This window comes from Botrytis fragariae (genome assembly GCF_013461495.1).
Source record: "Botrytis fragariae strain BVB16 chromosome Unknown tig00000037, whole genome shotgun sequence".
Taxonomy (NCBI): domain Eukaryota; kingdom Fungi; phylum Ascomycota; class Leotiomycetes; order Helotiales; family Sclerotiniaceae; genus Botrytis; species Botrytis fragariae.
Window position 1 is genome coordinate 386,549 of NW_023500990.1, and position 21,247 is coordinate 407,795.

At 42.5% G+C, this 21,247-nt stretch overlaps 8 protein-coding genes across 8 annotated transcripts; 3 read left to right on the forward strand and 5 right to left on the reverse strand.

Moving 5' to 3' along the window:
- Window positions 1-421: 421 nt before the first annotated feature.
- Window positions 422-1,753, reverse strand: Bfra_011458 (uncharacterized protein; the record flags this gene model as incomplete). Its single annotated transcript, XM_037341784.1, has 3 exons — window positions 422-1,479; window positions 1,537-1,632; window positions 1,690-1,753. The coding sequence occupies 3 exons, from the start codon at window positions 1,751-1,753 to the stop codon at window positions 422-424; spliced, it is 1,218 nt and encodes a 405-aa protein (XP_037194641.1).
- Window positions 1,754-3,649: 1,896 nt separating this feature from the next.
- Bfra_011459 (putative heterokaryon incompatibility protein) lies at window positions 3,650-6,016 on the reverse strand (the record flags this gene model as incomplete). The annotated part of the gene is made up of 2 exons (XM_037341785.1): window positions 3,650-5,394; window positions 5,473-6,016. The coding sequence occupies 2 exons, from the start codon at window positions 6,014-6,016 to the stop codon at window positions 3,650-3,652; spliced, it is 2,289 nt and encodes a 762-aa protein (XP_037194642.1).
- A 1,737-nt stretch (window positions 6,017-7,753) lies between these two features.
- Window positions 7,754-9,479, reverse strand: Bfra_011460 (putative dead deah box dna helicase protein; the record flags this gene model as incomplete). Its single annotated transcript, XM_037341786.1, has 3 exons — window positions 7,754-8,190; window positions 8,245-8,848; window positions 8,916-9,479. The coding sequence occupies 3 exons, from the start codon at window positions 9,477-9,479 to the stop codon at window positions 7,754-7,756; spliced, it is 1,605 nt and encodes a 534-aa protein (XP_037194643.1).
- A 1,429-nt stretch (window positions 9,480-10,908) lies between these two features.
- Bfra_011461 (uncharacterized protein) lies at window positions 10,909-11,430 on the forward strand (the record flags this gene model as incomplete). Its single annotated transcript, XM_037341787.1, has 1 exon — window positions 10,909-11,430. One exon carries the CDS (start codon window positions 10,909-10,911, stop codon window positions 11,428-11,430), a length of 522 nt encoding a protein of 173 aa, XP_037194644.1.
- A 582-nt stretch (window positions 11,431-12,012) lies between these two features.
- Window positions 12,013-12,642, forward strand: Bfra_011462 (putative acyl binding protein; the record flags this gene model as incomplete). Its single annotated transcript, XM_037341788.1, has 3 exons — window positions 12,013-12,094; window positions 12,300-12,367; window positions 12,490-12,642. 3 exons carry the CDS (start codon window positions 12,013-12,015, stop codon window positions 12,640-12,642), a joined length of 303 nt encoding a protein of 100 aa, XP_037194645.1.
- Window positions 12,643-13,204: 562 nt separating this feature from the next.
- On the reverse strand, window positions 13,205-15,420 carry Bfra_011463 (putative tyrosyl-dna phosphodiesterase protein; the record flags this gene model as incomplete). The annotated part of the gene is made up of 3 exons (XM_037341789.1): window positions 13,205-14,399; window positions 14,567-14,622; window positions 14,887-15,420. 3 exons carry the CDS (start codon window positions 15,418-15,420, stop codon window positions 13,205-13,207), a joined length of 1,785 nt encoding a protein of 594 aa, XP_037194646.1.
- A 607-nt stretch (window positions 15,421-16,027) lies between these two features.
- Window positions 16,028-18,490, forward strand: Bfra_011464 (putative disulfide isomerase protein; the record flags this gene model as incomplete). Its single annotated transcript, XM_037341790.1, has 3 exons — window positions 16,028-16,263; window positions 16,322-18,086; window positions 18,158-18,490. 3 exons carry the CDS (start codon window positions 16,028-16,030, stop codon window positions 18,488-18,490), a joined length of 2,334 nt encoding a protein of 777 aa, XP_037194647.1.
- A 723-nt stretch (window positions 18,491-19,213) lies between these two features.
- Window positions 19,214-21,166, reverse strand: Bfra_011465 (uncharacterized protein; the record flags this gene model as incomplete). The annotated part of the gene is made up of 4 exons (XM_037341791.1): window positions 19,214-19,803; window positions 19,896-20,774; window positions 20,831-20,890; window positions 20,941-21,166. The coding sequence occupies 4 exons, from the start codon at window positions 21,164-21,166 to the stop codon at window positions 19,214-19,216; spliced, it is 1,755 nt and encodes a 584-aa protein (XP_037194648.1).
- Window positions 21,167-21,247: the final 81 nt, after the last annotated feature.

Sequence of the window (21,247 nt, forward strand, 5' to 3'; positions counted from 1 at the left end):
TAGACTCTTTGGAGTCTGATATAGGGATGGAGAAGCCGAGGCACCATCACTCGCTATGAGGTATCGTAATACGTGATGAATATTCGGTCGTGGTTATTTATATTTCGTTGTGCAGAGCAACTATGTGATGAGAATATGATACGGACGTGCTCGCCTGGTAGATTCTGCTTTGATAAAGCCTGTCAAATGGAGGTCAATCATGTCTGTTTTATTACAGATGAGGTATGCTGTGGGGGTCCTTCGCTGGTGGTGGTATCAATGTGTAGTGAAAGGAATAAGATGGTCAATGATATGACTTTTGACCTTAATGTGCCACTCCCCTCAAGACGGGAGGAGCTTATGACCGAAAATCTGTGCGCAGGGGATCTATCATCTTGTATTACTGTTACTCTAGAGTCAATCTCGTCTCTCTCTAGTAGTCTCACTCAGAACGTCTCCAACACTTTGCATCTGGGCCGGTACCCTTCTCATATTTTCGTCCAGCTCGCTGTGCTGAGTTTGTATTTCCATTTCTATTCGGTCCGTACGATGCCCCAGCACGCCAACTAGATGTACGAATACTATCCAATGTACGAGGCTGTGGTGGTGGTGGTGGCGGCGTGTTTTGACGTGTACGTGGTCGAGGCATAAACATGTCTCTGCCCTGAACCGCATTTGGATCACATGGGTCAGGAGCAAATCGGATGTCGAACTGATCTCCTAAGCCTTGTGCTGCGACTTTCTGCTTGAAGCAGCGGAATGCCATTCTAGACTGAGCTTTGATCCCGCAAAAAGCTAATTCTACGACTTTTTGATCGGTCTGGTGATCCCATTCTTTTCGGGAGATGATGAATAATTTCATGTCTTTGCCGAAGAAATCTAGAAGATCTTGAGCGGAGAACCCGAAAGATCTTGGACCGCGAAGTTGTACCACGCGAGATTGATGGCTTTCGTCCTCTGGGACAGGACACTTTCTATTTCGGTTCCATTCTGCTGTGATTCGCTGCCCCAGGATTTGGATCCCATCACCCGTCTCACTATCCGCGAGATATCTTTCTGCAGCTTCGCGTACGCAAAAGCAAAGTCGTGCAGCTGCATGGGTCCACTCTTCATTCGGCGCATTCCACGCAACGGAATAGACTTTCCCATGGTGAATTGTAGAGAATAGATCTGCCATCTCAGCTTTGGGGTGGATATTCGTGATGTGCAGCGCACAGTTTTCCTCGGCTGGAGTCAACAAGTCGTTGAGAACTTCGGCGGTGATTTCACCCTCGTATTTGGGGTTGGGCTGCACTCCGGCTCTGTTTAGTAGAGCTTGGATATCTGGAGTGATCATGGCTCGTTCGCCTTTCTTTAATCGAGCGGGAACGAAGGGAATCAGTGGTTGTTCGCTAGGGAGAAGACCTCTTGATGGTGGGAGTGGAGCTTCGATCTCTGTATCGGTTGTCATGGTGCTGTATTCCTCCTCGGAGGTCTCAGTATCGCAGTAATAGTGTGTGTCTTCTCTTCATGTCAGCAAATACACTGGGTAAGAATAGGGCAGGTAGAAGAACGTACCAAAATATATATCGCTAGTATCACCCGAACTCTTACTCGAGTCCAACGCATTTCTAGCGCCTTCCATGGTCGCATTCATGATTTCCTCTGCGAGGCCTGTTAATGAGGTCGTTAGTATTAAGCGAAGAGAAATGGATAGATTGATTGCCTTACTATTCTTGCGAGGAACGCCTGAGAAGGTGTTTCCTCGACCAAACGATGGCGGGAAATTCGACATGTTGAACACTCAGAGATTGTAGCAGAATATGGGGTTTGAGAGCTTAGTTGTTTCTTGCAGATCGAGGAAGACTAAAAGATATAGATCTCGAAAGTGTCTTTAGATCGATCTAGCAAATGTACGAATCTTCGAACTCAGTGTCGCCAGTGAAATCACGTGGAATGAAGGAGACTGAAGAAGATATTCTGAAAACAAAATTGATGCTTGGTCTCCGCTATACAGCGACGTGTTGGTTGAAAACGGTTCTCTTATTCCTAGGGGAGTTGTTCCAGATGCAAATACAAGAGTCTCGAGCTCTTGGGAAAGGGAAAGAACAAGAATATCTTTTATGAGAATGTGTGTATTGGAGATTGAACCAGGGAAATATTTGATGTGCAAGATATCTTTAAGTTGGAAAAATGGATGTTGGGGGTTTCGGGAGGTGGGGGGAGGAGATTGGAGATTTGGGGGTTTTTATGAGGGGTTAAGAAGTCGAGATGAGTGAATAGTCGGGGGATGGGTGAATGATTGAATGGATGAATGGATGATGGGTGTTTGGAGTGAAGTATTGTTGAAGGACAGGGAAGGGTTGTTTTAAGCGAGGGGATTGGTTGGTTCGAGGAGGTTCGTACGGTAGCTAAGTTGGTATGTAGGCGGTTTTGGTTCGGTTAGTAGAGTAATAGTACTGGTGTTTACTTTAGAATTTGAATATGACATCAGGTTCTTGGTTTAACTAGACATGACTGGACTGGACTGGGAGTGGAAGATACTGGAATGAGAGAGTGGTTGTGAGAAGTTTTTTCCTTTGGTATGGTACCTATATATTTTAGAATTGAACAGATTCGAAGGATATGTATCTGATATTTCTACTGGATAATTCGGGAAGCTTAGTGAATCTGGGGGAGTATTTAGCAGGGAGTATATATTGATGAGTGAAAACTGTTTTGTGAAAATTTGTACAGAATAGCTGGTTGTTCTAATTGTGTGTCATTCCTGGGCTCTTTAATGGTTGGTGAGAATAGAAATATATAACATATATTCTGAGATGGATGGATGGATGGAGTTTGATTAATCTTTACAGGAAAGAATCATCTGAAAGATGAAAAAGGATATAAAGAGTGGAGAGAGGTGATGAGATCCATTTGTCTTTTTGAATACGTTAGGATGTTAGCTGAATAGTGTTAGATAGTGTCAGTGTTGATACTAGAGTGGAATACTTCTTGAGATGGAAATGGTTTTTGTGGTGTTTGTGGTGTAGGCTATTGATGGCTTGATATCTTGATGGCTTGATGGCTTGATTTTGGTTAGTTGTGGATGATTGGATAGATAGTGGTAGTTGAGAGCTAGGTATGTTTCTTTATGCTTAGATGGACAGAGAGGAGAGGGAGGGAGGAAGGGGAAAGGGGGTCTTTGGGGAGAGTTCGTCATCATGGATATGGAGCTGGGGTAGGTAGAGGGCAGGGATAGGAAGTGAGTGAGTGAGGTTGAGACTTAGTGTGGCACTGTCTGTATATTTATTTTTCTTGATATTAATCCAGGTATCTCACTACATACATACCTAGCTATGTATATACTAAATGTATAGTGAGACACACTCTATAATCAATCTACAAGGTAGTTATTTTATTTAGATAGCTTTAGTCATAGATATGTAAAGGGGATTCAAATCCTAGAAGGAGAAGATGAGTCTGAAATGACACATATTCTATTGTATGATGTTATTTGAAGAGAAAAGCTTTTATATAGAATTTGTTTGCTTGCTTTGTTCGGTTCTTCTGGGGTCTGTTTAGGGGGGCATTTTGTTTGTTTGTGTGGGTTGAATATAGAAGTAGTATATTGTATGTAGGTTTAAGTAAAGCTAGGAAATATCTTGTGTACAGATATGTCATACTATTGTGTATATTGCTTCATCTCATATTATATCAATTTCACAGTTTTCATAGTCCAAGATTCCAACCATTCCGGTTCATGATGCACCACATAATTTCCCACTCTTTCATAAACATCTATTGTATCATCATCGCCATGCTCGTTCCGATCGACTTTCTTCAAAATCAGGCACTCGGCATACGGTCTCTCATCCCCATCATCTCTATTTGTCGACGAAACAAGCAAAACAATATATTCTTCCTTCATCCATTTCTCCTCCTCAACATCAATGACTCGTTTACTGCGCGAACGATTTTCCCAACCTGTCATTATCTGCTCCCCCTTACCCTCGTTCTTTTTCCGAAAAGCCTGAAGCCACCCGTAATTCTCAGAGGGCTCAGAATCTTCGTAGTGAGAAATTCCGGCCGGATCATCAAAACAATATATACCCGAGAAACCATCATAATCATAATTTCCCAGATGTCTCGTTTGCCAGGCTCGTAGAACAGGCAGAGTTAAACCCTCTACAATTAGATATGCGGATTCTATCTCGCCGTAAGGATTGTTCTCAACTTTTGGGACTACTTTATAGTCTATAATTTTCAACTCGGCAATTCGATCTTTAGGTGCGATGATAGTGTCCCGACGGAATTGAACGCGATTGTTTGTGACAGCCCATGACCATGAGGGCGCACGATAAGGCTTGACGTGAAAACATCCAGATTTCATTTCAGGAACCCAACAAAGCTCATCCAGCATATCGCAACTCCACAAACCGGCAAGATAATCTCCTCCAATGGCTGGCTGGAGAAGTCGGGATAAACCTGAGATTGCCGGAAGTTTGTCGGTATCGTATGTTAAGTCTCTTTGACAGTATTGCCAGACCATATCACGGAAACTGCGAAGAAGTATGAGTCGTTCCATGTCTGTAATCATATTGGTGTCCGGTATGGTGGAATGAAGAACTGGCAATAAACGATTTATGTGCTCTTCTTGTGAAAATCTATATCCGGAGGGCATTCCTTTAAGATCGTGAAATCCCTGTGTACATCCCCAGTATATTTGTTTTTTCCCATAATAGATGTGACGAGGAGATAGTATGGATTCTTGAAACGTCCAGCCTCTACTACTTAGCGGAGAAGATTCTGCTAGACGGTGTAAGTCTTCGTCATAAATGTCTCTATCTGCAGGTTCCACTCTAACAGTTACCTCCATTCCATTATCATCAGTAAGAGCTAAAGTGGTGGATGGCTTTTCGACAGGTTGGCATGCAGGATTTGGAATGATACCTCCAGTGCTGGCCTCTGATGACATTGCATATACTGTGACCAATGCATCTCGATAAACTGTTCCCATTTTTTGAGATTCTTGTTCCCAGTCATGTTTAGAGTCTTGGATGATACACAGAGAGTCAATCCAGAGATATTGAACTCCTAGCTCTCTAGTGATAGTAATGGCATCTCTAAAATTCGCAGGCAATGGCTCAAAGGGAAGTTCGTTTTGGTATTGTGGTAGTGTCACTGTAGTTGACGAAGTGGGTATCGGACCACCCCAACAGTGACTCAATGCAATATAGTGAGCCTTAATCCCATTTGAATGAATAATTCTTGTCTGATTAGGCGTAACATCAATCACGCGAGTGGGAAGCTGTGGTAAATTCGTGTTGTGACAACTATGACACTCCAAGCATTCCTTGAGCCAACCCCTCGTGATATCGTAATTCAGTTTGGACCCAAGATCAGGATCAATTTCGGCCCTCCCTATTTGGAAATCTTTCAGTCTAATTGGAGAGTCTACGAATGAGACAATGATAAATTAGCTCCTGCAGACACTTGCTGTCGTCAGCTCAGATGTATTCGTAAGTAACGTACTGCGTTTTGTGATAATCGTTAAACTTTGCGTAAGAACCTCGAAAGAGCGTCCACGAGTTTTGAAGTCAGATCTTAGATCGCCGATGTTACCAACTTGAACAAGAATAGTATCAAGCATTTGTACTTCATCAAGAGTGGCATCTGGATACACATGACTACTATTAATCGAGATCTTTATATCAGTCTCCCGACGACGGCTGAAATCTGTCCAGTAAATTTCATCTGCGTTCCCTCCCCGGCTATCTTCGTCCTCCCCTGGAATGCGCTTTTTCAAACAGGTCAATATAACCTCACACAGATCACACCCTATCTCTGCGGACTTCACAAGATCTTGAAAACACTTGTGATGTGGATAAAAAGCCATTGGCTTTCTTTCTCTTGGCGATTTATCTGGATTCGCCAGCGACGAAGTCCAAACAAACGGACCCATGGAATCTTCCGTCGTCGGTTGATTTGGAAAAACATGGCCTTTAAAGTCTATCTTCGCGAGGTCGATAAGGTGAGATAGAGAAAGATTGGAACAGTATGTACATCGCTGTTTCATGTTGGAGATAAATTCAGTTCTACTATCAACGCGAAGGGGAGCTTCAGTTAGTTGCTAAGTACTGGTAGGAGGTTTGCGCAAAATGAAGTATATCCAACATTAATTTGATAGAAGATACCCCGCGTTATAGCATACAAATCGATGTACCCAAAGTAGAACTAATGCTTACTGACACGTCAGAATAGAGCATGGATTTGATCCACAGAGTTTGTCATTTGAAGATCCCATAACAAATCTTGAGTAAATTTATATACTAGATATCATAATTCTTAAAGGCATCAGAGACAGAAACTTGCCACATGATAAAAATATCACAAACACAAGAATTAGTTGATCTCCAGAATATCGCATAACCACTATGTAAAGAACAATTGAAAAACAAACCGATCAAAAACATTACTCGAACCTCACCCAACGGCTAAAGTCCAATATGTAACGAGATCTAAAGCCGTTCATATGAACACGCACCTCGAACCCCCCCCCCCAGAAACAATATTTAAAGCTAAAGACTAAAGCCCTCAAAGGTGTTGATAGATAAAGACTGTTAAGTCATCCACTCTACTCCCTAAACGTAATCAATACGCGGGAATATACGATATAGTATCACTAGATACCTCTTTTCCTCCCCGTTTGCCACTTCTGCTCCTGCCCCGTTCCCTCCTTCTTCCCGCTCCTTCCTCCCATATCTCTACCTCTCTCCAGGCTTTTCCATAACACTCGTCGGTTTGTTCTCCCTCTCGCTCCTCCCTTCTTCCTATTCCTCTCTCTATTCCCCCCATTTCTCATCCACATCCAAAGCCTCTCTGGGTACGATATAGACCTACTATATAATTCCATCTTATATCTTCCCGCAAGATCCCCTCATCCACCCAACTCCCGTTCCATCACCTCACGAACCCACCTCACTTCATCTCAGCCTATCACCTCAACTCTATCCCCCAAAACCAATCAGATCACGCAACCCACCAGAACAATCCATACACACACACATAATCCATCATAATCACATACGAACATAACAATCCATTATATTCTCATACAAATGTACCTGCCCAACCTAATTATAAAGAAGGTCCGGTCCTCCATTCCTCCCCTTCCTCCGTTCATACCTTCTCCCCTCCAAAGTACAAGTCGGTCCACCCAGAATTTTGCCTGCCTTTTCCGCCCCCTCTCCAAAATCACAACCCCCAAAATCCTCAAGATCACCCACTCCCATTCGCTATGCAATCCTCATCAACCAGATAAACTCCAAGGGACCCAGGAAAGGCATCGCTCTTAAAACCTCACCATCACTCACAAAAGAAGATTCGAAAGCTTGAAAGAAAAGAAAGAAAAAACGATTAGATAGAAAAAAATAGGCAATGCCTGGTATATTATTACTCCACTCCACTCTCAAAAAACGAGTGTGAAGACAACGACGGTGTAGAATTATGACTACCTTATGATTCTTATCGTATCATACCCATGCCTCCATCCATCCATATTCGCTTTATTCTAAATGTTCTCCTCCCAAGCAAATCGACCGAAACGGCCGGAAAGCATAACCCGGGTATGCACGATAGGAAATGATGACCCCCAGGATACTCATCCTCGTTATTCTGCAGAAAAAGATCTGGGACTCGATTGAGGGTGTGTTGGGTATCGGTTGATTCGTTGTGGTATAATGTTTCGAGCTTATAGCTCGTGTTGGATGTTTTCGATTTCGTTTGTGAATAATTTGTAATTGTTTTCGTTCATCTATCCATCCCCAAGGAGATTAGAAATCATGCCTTCTATAAAAACACATGCAAAGAGAGTACTAACCTTGAGAATCATATTAATAGGTTTGGCCTCCGTTTCTCCTTCAAAAGCCGTGAATAAGACCTGTGCCGAAGTAGTTGATGGTTTGGGTTTAAATTCCATAGCTTTCAGTACTACAGTATTCAGAATAACTCTGTGAGTATTTTCTTGTCGCATGACCAATCGTACACTATTTCCTTCCAGCATTGATGAATCGAAACTGCCAGGAATTGCATGGCCACTTTCGTCGAAATCGACGCATGATTTTGGTGCATTAATTTTCAGAGTACCAACTCCTCTCTCCTTCCAACCTAGCTCCTTGGATCCCATTGCAAATAATTTGGCTCGAATCTGTAATATGGTTGCTTCGTCGGCTTCGCCGTCGTCGATGTGGACTAGATGATGATTAGAAACAAGAACATATCACAATCGCAGAATCGAATTTGTACCTTTCTTTGTCTTTTTCTTTTCCTCAACAACTGCTCTCTCCCCTCCTTCCTCTTCATCGCCCTCAGCACCATCATCGCTATCGTCTTCGTCATCGTCAGAGTCCTCCGCATCACTAGCTGGAGCACCGAAGGGTTTGGCTGGCTTGCTGCCTAATCCAGCATTGTCTTTGCCCGGAGCTGCAAAGCTCGAAAGCTTTGGTCCAGATCCACCAGCAAATCCATTTTTTAATCCACTGCCAAATACACTCCCTGATGCTAATCCACCAAAACCTGATGTGGCACCACCACCGAATGCGCTTCCAAACCCAGATGTAGATTTTTCTGCCGAGGAGCTTGAGATTGAAGGTGTAGGTGTGGAGCTTGTTGGTTTGGCAGAGGCAAAAGATCCAAATCCTGATAGTGGTGATTTTGCCCCCGAACCAAAAACGCTAGGTTTCGATGCGCCGATTGTGCCAAATGGAGATGTGCTAGCAGATGCTAAAGCACCAAATCCTGAGCTTGCAAATTTATCACCAGATGTACTCCCAAATGTTGACTTGATAGGATTCTCCGTGGATGATGTTGATGTCTCGGTGGTCTTCGATGCCTCATTCTGGCTTCTCTCCTGAGAGGGTCCATTAGTAAAATTTTAGGTACCTTAGGGGCACGACGTTAAATAAAAGTAGATCTACCTTTGCTAAAACTTTATCTGATATTCTGGATGGTTCTTGTGAAGTATCTCTAGGTCTCTTCTTTTCTGGACCTGATCTCATCGTTCGACTCCCATTTAAACTTCCTTCACTTGTAGTTCCATTATTTCTCGCGCTATCGTCTTCCACCTGAGTTGTATCGTCATCTTGATCTCTGCCACGCTTCTTTTTGGGCGAAGAAACTCTATCTCTCATTTCCTCATCTTGCGCATCAGTCGGTTCAGCCTCGGGCGTGGTGTCTTTGTCTGTACCGGACATATCCTTATCTTCTGTTTGAGCTTCTGTTTGTGGTATCTGCGAAGGTGTTTCTGTAGGCAATGGAAGCTTGTCTGAAATGCTTGTATGCTTTAATTCTTCACTGGCAGCCATAGTAGCAGCATCATCCTTTTGTGAATCATTGTTTTCTCCCTCTGTTGTTGAAGTAGGAGCTGGGGAGTTGTGATTTTCTTCAATGCCATCGGATTTGGAATTGACCGATTTTGTATGATCTCGAATTTCGAAAGATGCTGAAGCTGGATCAGCTTCAGTGTTTGAAGATGTAGCCATTTTTGCGATTTATTTTATGTAAATCTTTTCCTGTTCACAAAATTTGAATTGAAGGGTTTTTAACTTTGGGGAAGAAGAACTCGGTCTGCGGCCTGCGGTCTGCCCCTCAATGCCAGCAAATGCGGCTCGCGTTACTTTTAGGCGATAGGTTACCTGGGTAAAAACTTTGTATGACTGCAACTTCAATTTGATATTCTATGTATAATTTGAGCTGTATAAGTATAACTATTGAATATTCACATTGTGGATTCGAGTTTCAATAAATGATCTAGCTGTACCAAGAATAATCTTTCTCGAAGTCGAGATCATTTCGAGTAACTCGAACGGGTTTCAAGGTTTTCAAGGGATTCAATTGTTATTTCGTGGCCGTACATTCAAAAGTTTGACCGAAGGCTCCAGGCAAAATGAAAAATTACGGATTACAGTTGATGCAACGACGACAAAGATTGTCACGAGCTCAATATTCCTGCTTGTAATACTTGGTCAGGCATGTAGTCCGGCAACGAGAACAAGCAGGTAAGATTCTTTGAATAAGTCGATACGGTTTTGATATAAGACTTTCTTAAGATCAAGGATAATACACCAGGAGATTGGCGATCGATTTCCAGGATGTAAAGGGGAACATTATATTGAATGTGAAAACGGGTTTGGCTTTGGTCTTGCTATAAATCTACAAGTGTGAAGTTCAAGTAAAGGCTGAATGATTGAGATCTGTCGTGCCCACTTGGCACAGCTTATGTGTTGGCAAGTCTCACTTGCTCATTGACAAAGCATAACATAAATACTATCTCCCTTATTTTTTGTTATAGAATCTACCAAAGAATCATATATCCCTCTAGACTTTTCGCTCCACAAAAGAAAACCCATAACCGTGAAATTCATCAACAGAGCTCTCATCTTCTACCCTGCTACAACAGCCGTCTCTGTCTCAGCAGAAGTTATGGCCAACGACATCCGAAACAAGCTAGAACAGCTCATCTCCTTTGTCGAGGACTATCCTACCTCTATTGACTTCTCTTCCATAAGCGACAGCTTGACTACCGGTCACCACATAAATGAAGATTTCATCCCCTGGGGGGGTTGTGATCGTTGATGAATATACAATTTATTCCTTATGAAATAAGACATCACAGAAATCAATAGTACTTTGTTGAAAAAGACAAAACCTTCTAATCTCAATAAGCATACATTTAAAGTAAAGACTAAGTCATTAAGATTTATCAATCTTATAGATCGTGGAGATTTCATGTTTTTACAACTATTGATAAGTCTTACCTGGGTACCAACTAATTATGAAAGGCGACTATAAGTACTATAATGCAATCTCCATGTGTTGCAAGACCGATGAATCTTTATATCTTCATTCTTCAGAGACCGCTATCATCACAACCCTCTAGCTTCTGCGCTGTGCAAAAGGAAAACCACAATCATGGGATTATTCATCAAAACTTTCATCTTCTATCTTGCTACAATAGCCCTCTCCGTCTCAGCTAGCGTTAATCTCGACGTTCAATCTCTCACTGTAGATGTAAGGAGCGTCAATGAAAACGTTTATTACTATGATGGCTCCATTGGTAATTTCACTCTCATAGACGCCGGCTTTACTACTGTTCACAACGGAACTCAAAAAGCAATCGCGGATACCATTGTCCTGGTCCCATCTACACCAACGGAGTTGGATGAAATTGTGCGGCTGATAAGTCAAAGCTTACGTTCTTACATCGTCCGACTGATGGATGACTTGAAACCGAAAAAAGCAGATTTTGCATCGAATGGTCTTTTGGGGAGCGTGATCGCGAGGTTGGAAGTGATGAAGAGAGATTTCCAAGCTTTCGAAAAAGTCTTGATTGAGAAGCCATCTGAAGAGGAGTCACTGCCACATATGATTGAAGCTGCTTTTGATAGTATTAATAGTGCTGTGATTACTGCTATTGATTTTCTTGCTAATTAAGTATTATCATGGTGCAAGAGACAGTTCTGGATAGAATACGTGATATTCTACGAAAGGAGGAGCTCGCGGCCGTTAATGGAAACACGAATCCCTTATGGAACAAAACATAACAGAAACCAATAAACAGTATTTTAATCAGAAAAAACAAAACCATCTAATCTTAATAAGGCTGAACCCCTAACTCCGCCTCTTGTGACCAGCATTATGAGACATAATCTACAAACTTTGAAACATATCAAATCATCCTCCTTCCCCATCAGAAACACAGATATCACGCGCCTATCGCGCTAAATGCCACGTCGGTACAGTTCAGATAGCCGATGCCCCACTAGCAAAGCTCCCCTCACCCCGCCATATCCCTTTCTTCCAAGGTTTACTCAACATTCTTCTATTTCATCACTGATTCTTCATACAATATCGTAAGTCCTCCATTTTATGTACGATCGTTTTCCATCACTCAAAGCGAAAATAAACCGACCTCCCGAATATATCTGCAGATAAATATAACATTACTTGCTGACAATTCCTTGTTTACCCACACGTTACAGTCCCTCCAACGAATAATTACACAAATCATTCACAATGTCCGCCTTTGATACCGCAGTTCTCGATTCCAAGAAGCTTACTAGTAAGCCTGGATCTGATGATTTACTCGAGATTTACAGTATGTATTTTTTATCCCGCTCTACTCTCTTTCAGCTCCGCAGATTTGGCATAGAACCGAGGCTTGGGAAATATGTCTTGGTGATTCGAAAACTCGATTCGAAGACGCTGCATAATGGGTTCTGATCGAAGGACGATAAGCACAGATAAACATTGACATAGCAGAAAGCAAATGGAAACATGCTAACACAAGATGCACCAAATAGGTTTATACAAAGTAGCCATCGGTGACGACATCTCCAAAGCTGAGGCTCCAGGAATGTTCGACATCAAGGTTCGTTCTTAATTTTTTACCTTTTTCTCCTCTCATTTCTCCCCATCAACTCGACATCTGTCTCTTCACCCCTATAATCCCAACCCCAAACCCTCAAAAACTAACACCCCTCCCCACAACAGGGCAAAGCCAAGAAGAAGGCGTGGCAAGAAAAGGTCGATTCCGGCATCACAGCCGAGGAAGCCAAAGAAAAGTACGTCGCCAAGATCGAGGAATTAAAGGAGAAGTGTGGATATGATGCGGATAAGGTTCCCGAGGCTGTTGGTGCAAACTAAACTTTCAATGAAAGTGTTGGTTTTGCGGAAGGAATGCATGGAGAATATGCAAGGATTGCATAGCTGAGCTAGGGATTTGGAAGGAAATAGAAATGCATAGTGGAGGTTTATGTTTATGTTTGAGAAAGCAAGCAAGCAAGAATGAGCGAATGATTATGCAATAAATCAGTTGGTTTCGTATCAAATTCTCGTGCATAAAGACATATTTGTGTTGCATCTGTCGAATTTGTTTATTTCTGCATTATGTTTAGTGATAAAGATTTCCTCCGTTGGCTCTACCTATGATATTATCGCACAATTCAAGCCAAAAAGCCTGCAAACCCACAATTTCTCTACGTGTGTGTCTAGATGTACATACCAATTTCCCACCTGCGTGCACTCCAGTTCACTACCTGCACAGCATGTATGTTCCCGCTTCCTCCAAGCCATAATACCGCAATCCCTGTTATGAACGCCGTCAATATCTCGTGGTCAATAGCGAATACTGGCCTATATCATAGATGAAACAGATAAAAATTTATGAGAGGGAAATAGAGAATAATCAAGAAAACTCCCATAAGAATTATGTCTTCCACGTATTCCCCATCCAATCCGGTTCGCTATATGATGCACTCGCACACCATGGGATATCGTCTTTGCCGTATGGGACTAGAGGAAGATCGTAGGGCATTCGTGCGCCTACTATTATCGTGTTGCTTTCTTCCTGGTCCTCCTCCTTTCGGCCATCATCTTTTCTCCTCTTTCCAATTTCCTCTTCTCCCTTGATCTCCATCTTCTCTTCATCGACTATCTCCAAATGAGAAGAGACAGAAGACATAAAAGGTGTGTCGCTCCCAAAACACGGCACCATCTTGACCTTCTTCCCACTCTGCTTTTTCCCCCACAAGTCAGGCCACACCAGCACTCCGATCTCATAACTACAGATTCGAACTTCGCCTGCTGAATTGAGCGGTTCGCCCCATGCTTGTTTGGAGAGGTTGGCCGAAGTGACGAGCACCCAATCTATTGATCTTTGAGACGAAGAATTTGAACTTGTATCTGAACTGAAGCGGATGTAAGTTTTTATGTGAGGAGCTGCACGTTTGCGGTATGCTTCTTGGATTTTTGGTTCTGAGGGAGTAGAGGATTGAGAAGGGGAGTTAGATGGTGATGACGATGGAGAAGAATGTTGAGCGCCATCGCCAGCCCAATGACAAAGCATCGGTTTTAGATACGCCAATTGTTTTTCTTGAGCTGGTGTGAGGATTTTGGTATGAATAGCATTGCCAGATGCGTAACCATTTATGCTCCTTCTGACCTCATCTGCAGTCGGGAAAATAATTCTGAATTTTGGATTCGTTTTCCTCGGAAATTTGGATGTGTTAAGGGCTTTGAGAAAGTGTGTTAACCATTTATCTGTTGGTCCTAGAGATGCTATGGAGGATATTTGAATCGCTATTTCTGGTTGAGCGTCGTGGTAGCATGCGACGGATTTGAGAGCGTTGGTGAGGCCGGCCCAACCCCATGCGGTTTGTGATGGAGAGATCTCGATTCCTTGTTTTCCTGGTACGCTGCCTATTAAGGCTGCTTTTATCTCAGAGAAATCGTATTTGAGCAGTTGTTCGACTAATGGTTTGCAAATGATTCTTTTAGTATCATAAGCTCGTAAGTAGTTGAGAAGATCTAACTTGAATTTTTGACCTGAGCCTATTTTGAAGGGTTCAATTGGGGTTGGCTTCTCTGGGCCGAGAAGAGGAAGATGGGGGATTTCCATAGAGCTTGGGTCATGTTTGTCCAGTCAAATGGTATCATGTTAGCTGTATGAATTATGATTTGAGCAGTGAAGTCGTGTCTGAAAAGAATGAGCATCTATTCACGTCAGTAAGTGAGGATTTAGTTGTAGATCTATTAGGGGTGTAATACCTTAGAATGATGGGTCCCGAACATCTCAGGCATATACGCCGTGAGAAGCTTGATATTAGGATATTTCAAGGCTTGTTCCTGAAATTCATCAGCATGATTTCAATTCCGCGCGGGGCATCGTCTATGTATCGTCAATCTCGTTTTTGAATCCTCAAACATTCGCATAGCACTAAGATTGTGAGAAGGGGGTACATGATGAATATAAGGGCATGGGAGATTGTGAACGGTTTACAAAAGGGACAAAATCGCTGTATCATTATAGAGCGAAGCGAAAAAGCCTCCACGGCAGTGGCACAGCGGAGCGTCGTCAAATTCAACCAAGTAAGAAGAAAATCAGCCTACCGCGAGATTAAGTCTGGATTGATCCTCCCTTTTCCAAAAACCATGAATCACGTTAACTCTGACGAGATTTCGTACATCCTCATCAAATTGTTCCATAAGAAAGTCAAGGTTATGTAAATAATTGAACTCCCAACATTCTGATATCAAGGGATCACCAAGAATGTCTCTTAGCGATACAGCGTCCACGTTGGATGAGGCGGGCAGATCTCGAATTGTTGTAAGCTGGAATGGCGACTTCACCACCCCTCGCTTTGTATGTTCAAGCACTGAATTCTTGCTATCCATCAAATCTTGCTCGGACAATTCAACCGGCTTTTGATCGACTTCTTTCCGGTTAGGACTTTCTTCCTCCTCAAGCATCACCGGCTTGGGACTTCCTATCCTACGTCTTCGCAATGGAGGTGGTGATATCGATCTATGTATACCTCTCGGTACCGTTTTTGTGTTAGTATTATCTTTATCATTAGTAATATCGTCTACTTTACGTTTCTTCTGAGCAAGTTCATCTGAACCTTGACTTTGATGTTGATCCATGGCTATCGATGATTGGATGGATACCTATGTATGCGTAGGTAAGACTTTCCTTTGTTCAATGACAATTTATATCATAATTCGTGCTCAAAACGAAGTGGGTGGCAAGTCAAGTCGCCACTTCAAGAGATCGATTGCAATGTTTAGAAAACACTTTATACTGAACTTTCTCGAATGTTGATATAACTACCTAGTACTTGTTCACTCGCGATAAACTACTAGATACCCCGTATCTGAAGAGTGATAGGAGGAAGGATCCATAATCACGTGTAATTTCGTCCAAAAAAAGAAATTACAAGGATTTGATCTATTAGCGAATAACGCTAATGGTGCAACTGTGTTCCATCAATTTGTATGGAGTAAATGAAAGAAGATGAGAGTCGAGATCCTTTCTTCACATCACTTCACTCTTTTTATCCCCCACGACACATAACGATTTCTCAAGACGATTCTTGAGTCTACGATACTTATGCGATATATTGACGGTCATATTTCAAATTAATTGAGGGCAACGAACCTCTTCTTCTTACCTTCTTTGGCGGATTCGTCGCGACCCGCATTAATCTTTTGATTTCAGGGTGCAGATAGCCCCCTAACTTCCTCCTTCAATATGCGTTTTCTTTCGGTCTCGTTATTATCGACTGTCTTTGCTTCTGTAGTATTAGCACAGACGGGAGAACAATCAATAGAGAAAGCCTCTCCCGATTTACCTGGTGAAGAGGAAGCTGCTGATGTACCACAACCAACAACATTTAATGGAGTTCAAGTCCCCCCTCTACCCGATATAGATGGAGAACTATTTAATCAGACAGTCGCGGAAGGTTATTGGTTTGTTAAACATCACTCGTGAGAATTTATCCTTTTCAACCCGTTGGAGAGATCACTATGCTCACCATGGTTCTAGACCTTATTGCCCGCATTGTATACACATTGCGCCAACATGGCAAACTCTCTACGAATTCTATTACACTTCGAAACCGGTCAAATCGGGAGCTGATGATACGGCGTCGACTTCAATGAACACTTTCACCGCCTACTACAACTACCATTTCGGTTCTCTTGATTGTATTGCTTTCGGAACTGCTTGTACAGATCACGGCGTAACTTCTTTCCCAACATTTATTTTATATAAGGATGGCGAGGAAGCCAAACGATTTGTTGGACCTAAAGATATGGAAAAGTTGGGTGCTTTCATCGAGGATAATTTGGAATCTATCAGACCAGGGTCTAGACCAATTGGTGGACCAAAGTACCCGGAAGAACGTGCAACACAAAGTCCAGATTATCAGCCTGAAGCAGCTACTTCGAAGGAGACTGAAAAGACAACCGAGAAATCGACAGAGAAAGCATCCGAGAAGGCATCCGAAAAATCTACAGAAAAGACATCCGAAGGATCCGCGCAGAAGCCAGAGACAGGAGCTGAGAAAGTAGCAGATAAGGTCGCAGACGCTGTTGTTCCAGTAAAGGATGCCGTCAAGGATACTGCCGAAAACGTCAAGGACAGTGTTAAGGATGCCGTCAAGGAAACGAAACCTGAAGTTGCCAAAATCACCACCAAGCCCATTCTTAAAGCCACACCAATCGATAATAAGCCTTCAAAACCTACTCAAACTGCGAATCCCCTCGGTACATCCGTATCCCTTACAGCCGAGAGCTTTCAAAATTTGGTTACTATGTCACAGGATCCTTGGTTTATCAAGTTTTACGCCCCATGGTGTCATCATTGTCAAGCTATGGCTCCTAACTGGGCTCAATTGGCCAAGGAAATGAAAGGAAAACTGAACATCGGAGAAGTCAATTGTGAAGCAGAGTCTAGATTGTGCAAGGACGTCCACGTTCGAGGATACCCAACCATTCATTTCTTCCGCGGCGGAGAACGTGTCGAATATGAAGGACTTAGAGGATTGGGTGATTTCGTTACCTTTGCCAACAAGGCCGTTGATATTGGAGATGGTGTCAAAGATATCGATGCGGCTGAATTTACGGAATTGGAGGAGAAAGAAGATGTTATCTTTGTTTACTTTTACGATCATGCTACTACAAGCGAAGATTTCGCTGCATTGGAAAGATTGACTTTGAGCTTGATCGGACACGCCAAACTTGTCAAGACCAACAGTGCTGCTCTTGCTGATCGATACAAGATCACAACTTGGCCTCGTTTGTTGGTATCCCGAGATGGAAGACCAACTTATTACACAGCACTCGCACCTCAAGATATGCGCGATTTCAGAAAGGTTCTTCATTGGATGCAATCTGTTTGGTTACCTGTCGTTCCAGAACTCACAGCTTCAAACTCTCGCGAAATCATGGATGGTAAAATTGTTGTCCTTGCAATTCTTTCTCGAGACCGCGAACATGATTTTGAAATGGCAAAGAAAGAATTGAAGCAAGCTGCATTAGAATGGATGGATAAACAAATCATCAATTATCAACGTGAACGTCAAGAATTGAGAGATGCAAAACAACTTAGATTGGAAGAAGCAGAAGATCGAAATGACCAAAGAGCTTTGAGGGCTGCCAAGAGTATCAGAATTAATATGGATAAATCTGATCAAAAGGAGGTTGGATTCGCTTGGGTTGATGGAGTTTTCTGGGAAAGGTGGATTAGAAGTACCTATGGTATTGAAGTTAAGAGTGATGGTGAAAAGGTTATTATTAATGACGAAGATGTGAGTATTCTATCCGTTGTTTCTTTTCGAATTTTTCTTTCTTTGCTTGGATATACTGACGCTTCAACTAGAACCGACGCTACTGGGATACAACAATCACCGGGAACTATATCATTCCTTCTCGTACTTCAATTTTGGAAACCATTCCTAAGGTTGTAGTGAACCCTCCAGTTATCAAACCAAAGAGTACAGTGGGTTCATTTGAAAAAGCATTCTTCAATGTTAGAGGTGCAATTTCAGGACATCCATTCCTCAGTTTCGGAGTTGCACTAGGAATGATCCTTGGTGCTACAATGTATGGAAGAGGAAAGATTGGTGCGAGAAGGGGTGGTTTCTTTAGAGTAGATGATGGTGGTAAGGATGGATTATTAGGTGGTGTTAATGGTGGTGGAAAAGTCGATTAAGGAGAGAAAAGTAATTTGAGAATTTAGATAGAAGAATGGTTTTGGGGGATGAAAGAAACGAGATGGGAGATAGGGGATAGGAGTTGATTGAATTGATTCATTGATTAATGGTTTTATGGTAGCGTAGGTAGGTAGGGTAGGAATTCTTCTTTCCATTTTCAATGTATTATAAATACTAGGCACGAATAAGGTTCGACTGATTGATTAACCTTTTGAAGATACATAAACCTACTTTATTGATTGTTTGTGAGATCTTCGTTGAGAGATCTTCTTCTTCCATTGGTAAATCTTATACACACTTTACGGATTACTCTGTGAACACCTTGATGTTGGAGTGTGATGTGATGTGATGTGATGTGATGTGATGATTCTCTGCCATTTCTATCTACAGTTCTTCCACCCGCTACAGATACGTATAGTCTGCTCTTCCCCGTATTATCATTTGAATCGATATCATCACTCTATTCCATTCTATTTCATTCCAGTCCAGTTATCTTGCAAATTTAAAAACAAATGAATCCATCATAAATATACATTCTCGTTCACTCAGTCATAGTCATAGCATAATAAACTGACCTCTGTCCCACATCCCATCTCATGCCCTCACATCCTCACCCCATATTATCATTTAAATTCGCCATTTTCATTCCTTGTCAGTTATCCTGCTAACATAGAAACAAATCAAGCAGATTGATTATAATATACATACAAACTCTCAAGCCTTCACATCCTCACGCCATCCACACAAATCCCTACTCCCTCTACCCCAGGAACCTCCCCCTTCCCGATCCCGATCTCCGTCTCCCCCTCCCCCAAACTCCTCCACTTCAACACCCACCCCGCAACCAACACACCCATCCTCCGCAACCCCTCCCCCTTCACCCTCCCCTCCCCCTCCAACCTCTCTACCTCCCTCCTCATCCTCTCCCTCTCCTCTTCAAACTCCGCATTCAAAATCTCAATCTCCTCATCCTTATCCAGTATCTCTTCTCTCATTTTCTCACATCCTTTTTTGAGATCTGCAAGCTCGTTCGAAAGTGCATTCTCTGAAGAAACGAGCATTTTCAGCTGTGCGATTTGTTCCTTCAAAGCTGTCGTTTCGAAACCATGCGTACGCTCGGCTTGGGAAAGCAAATCGCTTTGGAAGTCGAGAGATGCGGTTAGTTGTGTGATGTGGAGGGAGAGGTGTTTTGTTTGGAGGACTTGTTGTTGGAGAGTGTGGATTTGGGTGGTGAGGTCTGTGATGAGTTGGGTGGTGGGTTGGGGGTTTGGAGCGGATTCGCGGGATTGTGGGAGGGTGGTGATTAGGGGTTCTTTTTTTGGAGTTCTTGTTGCAGTTGGGAGATTCGTTTTGCGAGGTGTGGGTTTGTTGATTCGAGGTGTTTTTCTTGGGGGGTTTCTTTACCGGTTCTTGTGCTGTGATGCTTTGATCTCAGATTTGAGAGCTCGAGTTCTAACTCCTCTATTTTTTGAGTGAGGTGAAGGGGTTCTGGATTTTTTCTCATTTGCTTGAGTTCGCGTTGGAGTTTGATGGTTTTTTCATTTTCGGAAATGTATTGAAGTCGCCATTGTTGTGTGGTGGGTTCATTCCCTTTCCGTGTTTTCATCTTGGAATCAAATCGCTTCCGCAATGCATCATTTTCACTTGCGATTTCCGTCCATTTCCTCTCCCAATTCTTCGCTTCGAGATTGAGTCCATGTGCTTGTTCTCTAAAAGATTCCAATTGTTCTTGAAGTCTCTCCTTATCCTCAATCTCAGCACGGAGAAGTCTGTTAAGATTATCTTGTACATCGGTTGTTTCCTTGCATTCGTTCTCCCATTCCTTGACTTCGCTCATGGCTTTTTGTACTTGTTGTAACGAAGATTCGAGGCGGTGTTGTAATTCTTCTTTCTCGAGTCGTAAGACAGTCATATCAATTTTTTGGACAGCTGGTGAATTGGGATGGATGATAGAAAATGAGGAGGAAGGTTGTTGTTTTGGTGGAATGACAACTGTTACGGATGATCTTGGTGGTGGTGTTTTCTTGTGGTTTCCTGCTCCACCGGCCATGGCATTTGATTTCCTCTTCCGACTTGGTGGATTTGGTGTATTATCTTCACTCTCGTTCTCATTCTCATCTTCATCGTCGCTTGACGGAATTGTTCTTTCTCGTCCATTGACTCTTTGTGGTGTTACAGGGAGAAGCTTGGTACGTTTCGCAGGAGATGGAGATGAAAGACATGGTTTCTTGAATGGTCGATCATCTGAAAATTTCGTAGCTGGAGAGGATAATGTGTGTTTTTCTGAGAGATGTTCTTAGCGGGTGATTTACCTCAAACAGAAATCAATTATTACTTACTGGTCTTCTGATGATCGATGTTGACAGCATTGACAGCATGAGACGAGAAAGGTTGTTGACCTATCACTTGTTAGTCATTGTACACCTTGGAAACAAATGAAATTACTTACTATTGCTCTTCTTCAGACTCTGAGAAAACAATATTCTTCGTGTGGGAGGCAATATCGCAGGAATAGCGTCCGCAGTCTTTAGGGGAAGTATTGGAAGACTTTGTCCTGCTGGCGCAACTTTCTCTTTCGGTGATTTATGAGCTTTGCCCGGTCTGTGAGGTTTGTGAGGAGAAGATTTGTGAGGAGATTTATGAGGAGTCGATTTCTTATTTTTATTCGACGTCATGATATTACAGAATCGATTGAAATCACAAAAGGTTTGTTTGGATTTCAACAGAGGGAAGTGATGTTAGATAAATGACTTTGA